At 40.7% G+C, this 12942-nt stretch overlaps 1 protein-coding gene across 1 annotated transcript; it reads left to right on the top strand.

Moving 5' to 3' along the window:
• The first annotated feature begins 5558 nt into the window (after positions 1-5558).
• Positions 5559-6122, top strand: ASCL4 (achaete-scute family bHLH transcription factor 4). The gene has a single exon (XM_050927393.1). The coding sequence runs from the start codon at positions 5559-5561 to the stop codon at positions 6120-6122; it is 564 nt and encodes a 187-aa protein (XP_050783350.1).
• The last annotated feature ends 6820 nt before the right edge of the window (positions 6123-12942 follow it).

The following is a 12942-nucleotide window of genomic DNA, read 5'->3' as shown; positions in this document are numbered from 1 at the left end:
ACCTATCTTATTATTTAGACTTCTAGCATTTGTGAACAAGCACTTTAAAAACTTGTCCCTGTTTATTTGTCTGCCCTTATCTGATGTGCCAGATTCTTTTTTATGTGACTGTTTATCATCTGATCCGGCCCTTACATTATCCTCTTCCGTCCTCTGTTCCTGACTATAACCTGGAGATTCCCTATCATCAGACTCTCCCCTAAGGCCTGGTCTACACTACGTGTTTAAACCGATTTTAGCAGTGTTAAACCAATTTAACGCTGTACCCGTCCACACAACGAGGCCCTTTATATCGATATAAAGGGCTCTTTAAATCGGTTTCTGTACTCCTCCCCAACAAGAGGAGTAGCGCTAAAATCGGTATTACCATATTGGATTAGGGTTAGTGTGGCCACAAATTGACGGTATTGGCCTCCAGGTGGTATCCCACAGTGCACCACTGTGACCGCTCTGGACAGCAGTCTGAACTATGCGGTCCCACCAGTCTGTGCTTGTTTCCCGGGCCCAAAATCGGCGTTCAATGGGTAGAACCTCCCCCATTACCAGCAGAAGTTCCAAAGCGCAGGGGCCTGCGGTTAGGGAGAATTCAGTGTCCATGTCCTCATCACTCTTGTCGCCGCGCTGCCATAGCTGCCGCCTCCTCGCCTGCCTTTGCAGTTCATGGTTCACCATAGCACGAGAATGCATGAGGTGTTTACAACGTCCACGATTGCGCTATTGATCTGAGCAGGGTCCATGCTTGCTGTCCTATGGCGTTTGCTCAGTTCACCCAGGAAAAAAGGCGTGAAATGGTTGTCTGCTGCTTTCTCGGAGGGTGGGGTGAGGCTGTACCCAGAACCACCCGCGACAATGATTTTTGCCCCATCAGGCACTGGGATCTCAACCCAGAATTCCAAGGGGCAGGGGAGACTGCGGGAACTATGAGATAGCTACGGAATAGCTACCCACAGTGCAACGCTCCGGAAATCGATGCTAGCCTCGGACCATGGACGCACACTGCCAGATTAATGTGCCTAGTGTGGCTGCATGCAATCGACTTTATAATATCTGTTTTATAAAACCGGTTTATGTTAATTCGAAATTATCCTGTAGTGTAGACATAGCCACAGTTAAGTAAATTAAGGAAACATTGAAGGCCTGAGTCTCAATGTAAATTGTCTTGGTTATTAATTGTAAAACAGCAAAGTTTAATTTGCAATGCCTTTTTGCTCGATATAAAATACTACTGTTTGTATTCTCAATCTGTTTCTGTGAATGAGAAATGTACGCATCAGGAAAAGGTAAGGTGTGAAGGCCATTGTTATAGCCAGTGTCAAGGAAAGAAGCAAAGAGACTTCAAAAAAAAAACAAACGAAGAATCATCAGGTACTGCTTACTAGTCAGACGGCTGTTAAACTGTCTGGCATCGTAGAGTAGATACATGCTTCACAGTGTAAGAATGCTCCACCCCCAGCGAACCAATCACCACCTCAGGACCACACAGAGTCAATTTTGACTCCAGAAGAAGACGTAGAGGAACAGCCTGCAATACCTTACAATCTACGCTCTCGTAAGGTTTGCCAGAAGCAGACGACGACCTAAAGCAAGGCCTAAGAAGAAGCAGTAGTGAGCCTAGCGCCTGCTGCCTGGTGGACGTAAAACTGTGACTGCGGTTCCCTCAGTTGAGGCTGTCAGAACCAGAAGGGCCCTGCCTCCAACATGCGCCTCTGGTGGCACCTGTTCCTCAGCTGCTGGTGTCTTAAGGTCTGGGGAATCCACAATGACAATTCTTTTATCCAGCAGCAAGTGTGGATAGCTCAAACCCTTAATATTTCTAAATGCTGGGTTTGCAGCCACATCCCAGCCCACTCTCAAACAGGTGTTCCTGTCCTGGCTATCCCACTCAATTCCCCAGACCTCACTGGAGGACCTCGTCCTTTTAACACAATATGGAACAGCAATGGCACCTGGGAAGAGACTATTGGCAGTTCCTTTATCCCACTTGGGGGAGTAATACACCATGCAAAAAAAGGCCCCTGAGGTTACAAATAGTAGTTAAAATAATGGCAAATAAAACTGGAGAAAGTTTAAAAGCCCTGGCCAAAGAAACAGGGGTGATCCGACAGATGGCCCTCCAATACTGTCAGGCATTGAACGTAGTGCTGGCAGCCAAAGGAGGATATTGTGCTCTCACTGGAAAAAGAAAGAAAAAAAAAACACCAATGAGGTAATAGATTGCGCTCGCCACTTAGAACAAATCACGCATCTTCCCCCTAAAGAGCCGAGTTCTTTATGAAAGTGGCTAAGTAACGTGTTCAATTTCTCTGGCATAGGAATCTGGTTGTTTCAGGGAGCCCTGACTATCCTGTTTGGAATCCTAATAATTTTTGTATGTTTTCTGTTAGTCTCCTGTTGTATCCAAAATCGTGTAAGGCATGCCACCCAGGTGACTGCCCCAAAACAGAGTGCTAATATGATGATTTTGAATATCGCTGATGAACAAAGAAATAAAGAATGGTTAATAGGTGGAAGCCAGTAAAATGTTGGTCATGGCGTGAGCTTGACCAAAAGGAGGGATTGTGAAAGTAGAATGAATTATATTGTAAAAATAAGAATGGATTAAAGAAATGTTGTATGTACCTTTAAGCAGAAATAAGAAATGTTGAAATACAGGTGCCAGGAAAAGAAACATTAGGCATAAACAAGGGTGCTAATGGCGAAACATTAACAGAAGATCGGTAATAGTTAGTAAGGAAATAAGATATGCATGCCTAGCCCAGGTAAACTTATCAGATTCTGCTTCCTTTGTTATCTTGTTAAGTGCTCGCCCTTTTATCTGTATAAATAAGATAGTTTGTGTCTTGCATGGTGCTCACATTATCTGGGTGTTATTAGCAGAGCACTGTGCTTATAAAACAGAGTGGTCTAACAAACTGTGAGTCCTGAATCTAACTTTGACATCTGCAAGAGGCAAACTTCAGCCTGAGAGAATCCCATTAGCTTGTTAATATGATAATCCAATCAACAAAAATTGGCAGCACATTTTCACTTTTCTCATGTTGCTGAAGCAAATCATCACCTGCCAGTGTGGACTCTGATATGCAACTGGCTTTTCTGATCATTCAAATCAATATTTCATCTATGATCATTTTATATTTTAAAAGAATTAAGAAAATGGATTTACTTTAGGAAAATCGTGTATCCCTTTAACATAGGGGGGTTTTCAGTGCTCTGGGAACTGTAGGTGAGTGGTGTTTACAGTAAACATTGAAATAAAAGTCTGATGGCAACAAACAATGTTTGTGTTACTGAACTGAAATATAATTCTGCCTTTTGAACATGGCTAGACACTAGGAATGGTTTTAGAGACTCCAAAGACCATCCAGGATTTTAAACAGCAGCGGGGAATTTTTCTGAGCTTTTAAAGGTACACTGTCTGTTTAAAATCACATAGCTTAAAAAATAAGTGCCAGTTCTGTGTTGCTAAGGACACATTAAACTATTTTAAATGGAAGAATTATACAAATCTATTTCCATTTAAGCTGTTTGCTTTTTGAGTTGGACAACGACAACAGACCAGTCAGCATCCCATTTGTTTCTAGAGAATCTTAGTCCCTAATCTAGACAATACTGTAGTGTTTGAGTCACAAAAGCCGCAGGGTGAGGTTTAAATAATAAAACAAATAAAACCCCGACTATTTTCATTTGTTAAATTAAAAACAAATCATGAAATCATGGCTACGCTAGTGTTTGCTGAGAGCAAAAGCTGTTATGGTGAGAGTTCCATTATGACCCAGTGTTTTCACAGATGTTAAGACCAGAATGGACCTTTATGATCATCTAGTCTGCCCTCCTGCCTAAACAACAATAGAACCTCCCCCAGTAATTCATGCAGCAAGCCCATAACTTTTGTTTGAGCTTTAGCTTATCTTTTAGAAAGACAGCCAGTGTTGATATAAAACGTTTTCATGCCTTATGAAAAGTATCATTCTAATTCTAATGGATCACTTGATGAGCACCTGTTCTGTTCATTCCCTTTGAAGTATCTGGCACTGGCCATTATCAGGATACTGAGCTAGATCGGGACCTTTGGTCTGACCCAGTATGGCTGTTCTTATGTTCTGCATTAATAGTACAAAACACTATGGCCCCAGTCCTCTGGGCTGGTTGAGCTGTGCTGAGTGTAGGACCCAGAGGTGGAGGAGTGGCTACATGCCACCTTTGTGCTTCCCCAATTTCTGAGGCTTCTTGGGGCTGATTCTGCCTGTGGCATAAGTCAGGGCAGCCTCAGGACTGTTTGCAATGGTCCCCAAGTCGAGCATACTCTGAAAATTAAAAAACAGGCTACTTTTAAAATGTTTTCTAGGATTGCAAAATAACCTCATACAAAAAGCCAAGCATACTTTTTAAAAAGTGCATATTGATATCACTACTGCCAGCTTCAGACTCTGCACCAGCACGTGCATATTTCTTGACATGGGGAATTTTGTTCACTTATTTAGGCCCAGATCCTTAAAGGTGCTTAGGAACCTAACTTTCACTGATTTCACGGGCCAGAATCTAGCCAAACATGTTGTAACAGCAGCACTGCCATTTGGGGGGCAATTTAAGGGTTGGGTTTTTTTTTGTTTTGTTAAGGCAGGTGGTCCTCACCAGAGATGATCAGACCATTTTCCATCAGACCAAAATTTCAGTGAAAAACAAAAAATCATGAACATTTTCTCAAAAAATATATTTTGAATTTTTGAACCCAGCTCTCCTCAGAACTTGCTGGAAAAGCTTTCTTTTCAACTGAAGAAAACACCAAGAAAACACTGATTTCCTTTCTTGGAGGCACATATGTAATCTTGATGTGAGATGACTTGCAACCACAAGAGAGCACTCTTTCCTTTGATGATCTCTCAGCCTTCCTAGAAAGCTAAAGAGATACCATATAAGTTTTGCATACTGCTGGAGAACCCGCTTCAGTTAGATTGAATCAGCAGAAACAACAAAGGCTGCAGATGCATTTTGGATTACAGTGTGAAAAGCCTTTGGCTAGTTTTTCAGCTGACAGGAGATCTTTGGTTCCTGAGTGGGAGGAGTTCTGCCAAAACTTTGAAGATCCCTATAAACTTTGGAAATTACCCATCTTTTGGAGACAACTTTATCAAAAGACATTGTGGGTTACAATACAAGAGAAGTGTTTAGAGCCTGGAAGCTTGTTTATGTTTGGTATTAACTCTATGGATACACTTTCAAGCTAGAAGAAAAAGAATACAGGAACCCTCTTATTATCTTTTGAAAGATGAAGATCAGAGGAAATGCTGGGTTTAAAGTGTGGAGTGATAGTCCTAAAAGCCGGTCTATAAATTAGATGGCATCCTGCCTCTATAAAAGATTGAGGAGTAGAGCTGATTTTCAGTCATATAGTGGATTTCATGAATTGTTAGTTTTGCCTTTAAATCTGGACATAGATCTCACCCACAAGAACGGAGCAGACTGTGGGGCAGAGGACCCCAATACAAATGTTTCCTCCATGCATGGATTAATGCAAGATTTGGAAGCCAAATTTGAGATTAAAATTGCACTGGTAAACAATGGACAGCAATAAAGATGCTGGACTATTGAATGGGATGTTATTCTCAGGAGCTATGTCCATGGGAAATAACCATGTGAATCCTCATGGGTTACCACTAAGAGAGCCCTTTGGTGTTCCCTTCCATTTCGATCCAAATTATTGGGACCAAGCCTACTGTGGTTATTCAGGTAGATTTTCCTACATCCCTTTCTCTGGATATGTAGGAGTCTATGACTATACTTTTGAGCCTGCCTTCATTCGAAAGAGAAATGAGAGAGAAAGGCAAAGAGTGCGTTGTGTGAATGAGGGATATGCACGCCTCCGAGAACATCTTCCCAAGGAGCTTGCAGACAAACGCCTCAGCAAAGTGGAGACCTTAAGAGCCGCAATAAATTACATTAAACATCTTCAGAGTTTGCTGGACTGTCAGCCATTAGGGTCTACCACTAAGGAAACAATATCTGCTAAGGAGGCTACAGATGCTTCCAGTCCTGATCTAAGAAGGGAATGCAACAGTGATGGGGAGTCTAAAACCTCTTTACCTTCATCTCCATATAGTGAGTTTGAGGAGACTTGCATCTAGGAAACATCCTCTTCAGAAACAGATGCCTTCAAGACCAATCAAAAACTCTGTTATGGTATCTAAATCCACATGATTTTTCTACAGGTCAAAATGTATCCCACGAAAGAGGAAAGAGCCTGGGAAAATAAAGGTATCTTCAGTCTCTGAGAAGACCTTTTCACTGTTGCTGCATGCACGTAGCCTACAAGTGGTCCGTAAAGATACACAAATTCCTTTCAAATTTCCTCAGCTGTGTTTACTAATTGTGGTTTAGATTATTAAACTTGAAACAGTTTTTAAAATCTAAATTACTCTTCACCTTTTATGCTGTTGGATTACTGTTTGCATTTCACTCAGTGGGAAAATGAAAAAAGATTAACCAGGTTTGGAGTTTTTTCCTAGTCAGGTTTATTTTCTAGTTTCCATGCACTGATACAATGATGCAATGTTTGGTTTGCAAATATTGTGGTTGAGGGGTGGGAGGGAAAGAGGGTGTAAAAATTAGATAACATATGTTTCACCAACATTTTTAAAACTCATGCAAAATTTCTATTAATATTAGGTTTTGAAAAACAAATGTTTAAAAAATGAAATCTACATTTCAGATTAAATCTATTTGGCAATGTCCTTTTTAATGCAAGCTGATGGTCCATAATTAGGATGCTTTGCAGGTGTGAGTATGTGAAGAAAACTTGGGACTTATTTTAAAGAATTGCTCTCAGCAAATGGCAGACTGAAATTTCCATCCTAACCAACACTAAATTAATGTGCTAAATAGAGTTCTGTAAAATCCCAGTCAGACAAAGTAATAGTGATGAAATTATGGTGAAGACATCCACCTTTTCCCTGTGCACCTTCATTTATATAAATTGTATTTGAAGACAAATGTTATTGATCATGACATCTATTTGATGGTTGGAGGTAATATGCAAGGAAACATACTCCCGCAGTGCTCATGTACTAGTGTCTACAGAAAGGCTGAAATATATCAAGCTACATTCATATGAAAATGTGGGCATTTTTCCTTACATTTAAAGTACTGTATTGCTGTTTAAAACAGACTTTTCTAAAATACATACCTCAAGCTCTACAATATATATTTAATTTGAGCCATTGTCACTCAAAAGGCAATCAGAGTTTTTCTCCAAATCTCTCAAAGTTCTTTTTTTCATCATTTACTCCTCTCCAAGACCCTGATTCAGCAAAGAACTAAAGTATGTGCTTAAAGTTACGCATGTGCTTAAGGGATGTGTTGAACAAGGCCCAGAATGTATTCTCTCTCTTCCCACTCCAAATGAGCTACCCCTCAACTTTAAAATAATACCAAAATAAACTTTCAAACTCCCCTCCCCCACAACATTTCCAAATTTCTACTTATGGGATCACTTTGATTTGATGGTTTTCTCTCCTTATCTTCCTTTCCAGATACCTTGAGTGAAATTCTGAAAATGTTCATGTACAAATATGAACGAACATTAATGCTGGTCAGATACCTCAAAACATGTCCATGAATATTTGCTTAAATAAAAAAATTGAATTAACTCTGACTGTTTTTATTTTCATTTTTTGTGGAGATTAGTGAATGAGAAATGTTCCCAGAAACTGAATTTTCAGGGACAGGGGAAACTAGATTCAAGGAGCTCAATTTGTTTAGCTTAACAAAGAGTGGGTTAAGAGGTGACCTGATCACGATCTGTAAGTATCTACAAAGGGAACAGAAACATGGTAATAGAGGGCTCAAAGCTGTAACAAGATCCGATGGCTGGAAGTTGAAGCTAGACAAACTGAGACTAGAAATAAGGTACACATTTTTAATAGTGGAACAACTTACCAAGGGTTGTGGTAGATTCTCCATCACTGGAAACTTTTAAATCAAGATTGGAAGCTTTTCTAAAAAAATACGCACTAGTTAAAACAGGAATTAATTTGGGGACGTCCTATGGCCTATGTTATACAGGAAGTCACACTAGATGATCACAATGGTCCTTCTGGCCTTAAATCTATAACTCTCACACAAATTGACAGAAAGCAAATGTTAAACTCAGAAATATGAATAGTTGCAATGTAAACCTGTTAAGTGTCCTCTTCATTCAATTAGGGAATGAAAAAACGATTATTTGACATATGTATCCAATTAGAACTAACCCGCACAGCTCTCATTTCAAATTTTGTATATTCCATATTGATTTCTAGTAATGAGCTGCTCACTAGCAATTTAAAGATCAAAATTATTCAGCAAATAATTTTAAAGAAGAAAAACAATTGGAGATACAATCATCTGTCTATGAACAATTCACAAACAACAAGGAGCTAAAATTGGTTTATGAGTTATTTGCTATGAATTATTCACTCAGCTCTAATAGTACTAAAAAGCACTGTTAAAAATGATAGTGAAGCACTGAGGCTTAGTCCCCTGCTCTTTATATACTGGCCATGTTCCCCTTTTGAAGCAGGGCTGCTTCCAGTTTCCAGACAGTGCACTTCCTGCTGCTTGGGCAGTTGTCTGTAGGGGTATGGATGAGTTTCCAGAGTTGGAATACATCTTTTCAGGTGTATATGTTTTCATGTTTATCTTTGGTGGTGGGGGGATAAGGTAGCAGTCTGAGAACAGGACTAGGATTCCAGACTTTCCTGGCTTCTACTCTTGGCTTTGGATATTAAGGCCCTGTCTATACTACAGCGGCACAGCTATGGTCCTGAAGTATCATAGTCTAGATGCGTTCCACACAATAGATTCACAGAGTCTAAGGCCAGAAGGAACAATTACAATCATCTAGTCTGACCTCTATAACACAGGGTATAGAATTTCCCAAAATAATTCCTAGAGCGGATCTTTTAGAAAAACATCCAATCTTGATTTTAAAATTGTCAGTGATGGATAATCTACCACGACACATGGTTAATTATTCTCACCATTAAAAAGGTACGTCTTAGAATTTGTCTAGCTTTGTAACCTTCTCTTTGTTAAGATAAAAAGATTGAGCTCCTTGAGTCTATAAATCTTTTAATCATTCTTGTGGATCTTCTCTGAACCCCCCACCCCTGTGTTTATCAACATTCCTCTTGAGTTGTGGGGTTTTTCCTCTGACGCAGGTAATCCAGATATCCAAGAGGTGGTAGTTAGGTTGGCAGAAGAATTCTTCCATCAACCTACAGTAACTCCTCACATAAAGTCGTTGTTACATTGCTGATCAATTAGGGAACATGCTCGTTTAAAGCTGTGCAATGCTCCCTTCTAACATTTGGCAGCCTCCTGCTTTGTCCACTGCTTAATGGAAGAGCAGCCTGTTGCAGCTAGCAGGTGAGGGCTTGGAACCAGGGTGGACCGGCAGTCCCCCCTATCAGCTCTCTGATCCCCTGAGTTCCCTGTGCAGCAGCCACCCAGCAGGCTAGCAATTGCAGCTATCTCTCCCCGCCACTGCCATTTGCTGCTCCTGCCCTGTACCTTGGAGCTTCTCCCCGAGCCTCCTGCTTGCTGTGCGGGGGAGGGGGATGAAGGGGGCTAATGTCAGGGTGTCCCCCCCACTCCTACACCCCACTTACCCCTTCTTCTCCATATAGAGCAGGGTGGGGACACAGACAGAGAGAGACAGAGAGAGCCTGGGGCAGCAGCTGCTGTCTCAACTTCCTGATCCAAGACAACGCCCTTAAGAGTGGGTCAGCTTACTTAAAGCGGCAGTGTGCATTTCTCTTTCTCCCACACACAAGATGTGTGTCTGTCTCTGTCTGTTAATCTGTCTACCCTCCCCTCCATTCCTGCTGCCTTGTAGAGTGAGAGGCTACATTAACAACGCGTTAACCCTTGAGGGCTCAGCCGAGTGCTAGTTAATCATTTAGCACAGGGGTTCTCAAACTGGGGGTCGAGACCCCCCAAGGGGTCACGAGGTTAAGTGGGGGGGTCATGAGCTGTCAGCCTTCACCCCAAACCCTGCTTTGCCTCCAGCATTTATAATGGTGTTAAATATATAAAAAAGTATTTTTAATTTATATGGGGGGGGAGTTGCACTCAGCGGCTTGCTGTGTGAAAGGGGTCACCAGTACAAAAGTTTGAGAACCACTGATTTAGCAGCAAGGCATTCCCTGGGAAATATCCCACCCTCTTCCACCCTCTAACTTCACTACCTCAACCAAGCTTCACAATCACCATTGCTGTGAACAGTATTAAATTGTTTAAAACATATACTGTGTGTATATCTATGTAATATATAGTTTTTTTGTCTAGTGAAAAAAATGTCCCTGGAACCTAACCCCCACCCCTCATTTACATTAATTCTTATGGGGAAATTGGATTCTCTTAACATCGTTTCACTTAAAGTCACATTTTTTCAGGAACATAACTACAACGTTAAGTGAGGAGTTACTGTACCTGCATCTATGAGGGGATTAGGTCTATCTAACTACATTGCACATGGTGCAAAATCTTTCTCACATCCCTGAGTGATGTAACTAGGTTGATCCAATTTTTAGGTGTAGACCAGTCCTGACTCCCTTTGAGGCCTCAGACTAGAGATTTTAACCCTCTGTCCTCAGTTTCCCAATCTGTACAATGGGGTTTGTGATTATAGAGGTGCTGGTTGTGACTCTATAGTTAAGACTGTTGTGTTTTTCATGCAAACCTTTGTTATCTAAGAATAATGCCTATTCACCTATAGTACCTCATGTGGAGGCTGGGAATCTTAATTGTTGTAAAGTGCTTCAAAGATTAAAAGCATTATATATATATATATATATAAGTATCATTAACAGTGAAATCAATCCAAGCCAATAAACCTAAATATGGACAGAATGACCATGTTATCTCCTGGGTGGAGGGTACTGGATAGAATTCTAAAGAGTTTTTCAAATCACATTGTACCTCAAAGGCCTGTATTGGGGACATCGCAGAGCCAGCCCCAACCCCCCACACCCCTCCTGGGTTTTCCTGGCGTATAAAGAGAGTGCTGCATGCCTTCCCCTCTGTGGCCAGCTAGCTCTGCTGGACAGAAAGGGGGATGATGACATGGCTCTTCCCCCTCCCAGCTTCCTTTCAGGTGGCTAGTGACCCAGGACATGCTAAGAGAGAGCAGCAGTTGCACTCAGTAGAGCACAGAGACTGCATGTGAACACGACTCCCTCCCCCCCACCACATGAGCTAGACGCTGACTGGGCCTTCGCATTGTTAGGTGGCTCCATTTTGTTACTTGTAAATCTTTGATGTTCTGCCCTCAGAAACAAACCCTGGGTATGGGAAATAATACTGAGAAAAAAGACTGCTAGGGTTCAAATCAAGTGAATTTGTTGCAGAGAAACTTTTCAATACGTTTGTGATCATAGTTATTATTATTGTTTTCAAGTTGGATATTTTACTCCTTTTAACAATTGTGAAGCCTTCTAATAATGCCAACCAGACACAAAAGATTAAAGAATTAAAATGTAATAGCCACCAGTAAGTGATTATTATTTATGAAGGCTGGAAATGAACTGCTAGTTGGGAATGAAACTCCTTCCGTGGAAACACTGTACTGGGAAAAAAGATCCTTCTGGGACAGAAAGCTCTATATTTTGTTTTCTCACAGTCCCTGTTCTCATACAAGTATTGTGCTTTGTTTTAGCACAAGGAAGTATGAGATTGCTGAAGAATTCCCAAATACAAAATACAAAAATCTTATATGTAACAATGTCAACAAAATTTTCTAATGAATGCTACAGTTCAAAAGCTTTCCTAAGCTGCACCTGTCTAGACAAAAGTTTTCTTCAAAGCTTCTAAAGTGTATCATTATCAGACTTTGAAAACAGAGGATGATTCAACTTGTCATCCTGGGAACTAATGTTTTAATAAAAATGTGGAACAGAAGAATTCTCTTCATTTGGTGCAATTACTGTTTACAAGAAAGACAAGTAGTGCTATCCTTAGGAAAATGCTCAACAACTTTAACAAACTTCTGCACATCAAATGCATCCTCTGTAATCTTTCTATCAAACATGGAAAAAGAACGTCTGACGCCTCCCTACTCCACCTCCTCCCATTACATTATAAATCCGTTTGCTCCTTGATATTATCACAATTTTAAAGATGTATAATCCTGGCCATGGAATTGCTTTTAATCCCTTAACAGCTATCTAGCTGAATTATTCAATCAAAGCCCAGCCATACTGCTTTCATGTTAATTACTCAGTGTCAACAAATGTCCAAAGGAAAACATAAGGCACTATAGGAAAGTATACTTCAGACAGTAAAGCAGTCAAAGCCAGTTATCTCACTGGAATAAGTGAACAGGGAGCATATGCTTAAAAAATTACTCCTCTTTCCCTCTGTCACTGAGAAATAAAGGAAGAAGAAGAAGACCTGAAACATTATAAGGGGGAAGACCCACAGCTGGAATTGAAGTCAACAGAATGATGCCAATTTATACTTGCTAAGGATCTGGCCCAGTAGGTTCTGAAGTTCCTAAAAAATACAAAGTAAGCACACACACTTTCTACAGGTTCCCAGTATAACTACCAGGCTATCTGCAACTGACAAGCAAGGGAATGAGGCATGAGTACACTGCAGAAAAATGTAAAGCTACACAATCATTATTAGACTCTTGGAATGCTCAACAATTATATAGTGTGGAAAATTGATACATCTCAAAGCTCTTTACAAAGCAAGGTAAGTAATATTCTGTACCTAACTGAGGCCTTGCCAATAGGAGAAAATATATTATAAATATATCAGCCATCTATTTCTCATATGTTTCATTCATTCTCTTGGACCACAGCAAATGTGTCCAGTGATGGTCCTTTGGATCAGAGTAGTTAGAGATGGAAAAAAAGCTGTTAGATCAGCATGCCCATCCCCCTGGAAGGACAGACTAGGGGG

This window comes from Gopherus flavomarginatus, chromosome 1 (assembly GCF_025201925.1).
Source record: "Gopherus flavomarginatus isolate rGopFla2 chromosome 1, rGopFla2.mat.asm, whole genome shotgun sequence".
NCBI classification, from domain to species: Eukaryota; Metazoa; Chordata; order Testudines; family Testudinidae; genus Gopherus; species Gopherus flavomarginatus.
The sequence above is the reverse complement of the archived record's forward strand: the minus strand, read 5'-3'. Positions and strand labels throughout refer to the sequence as shown.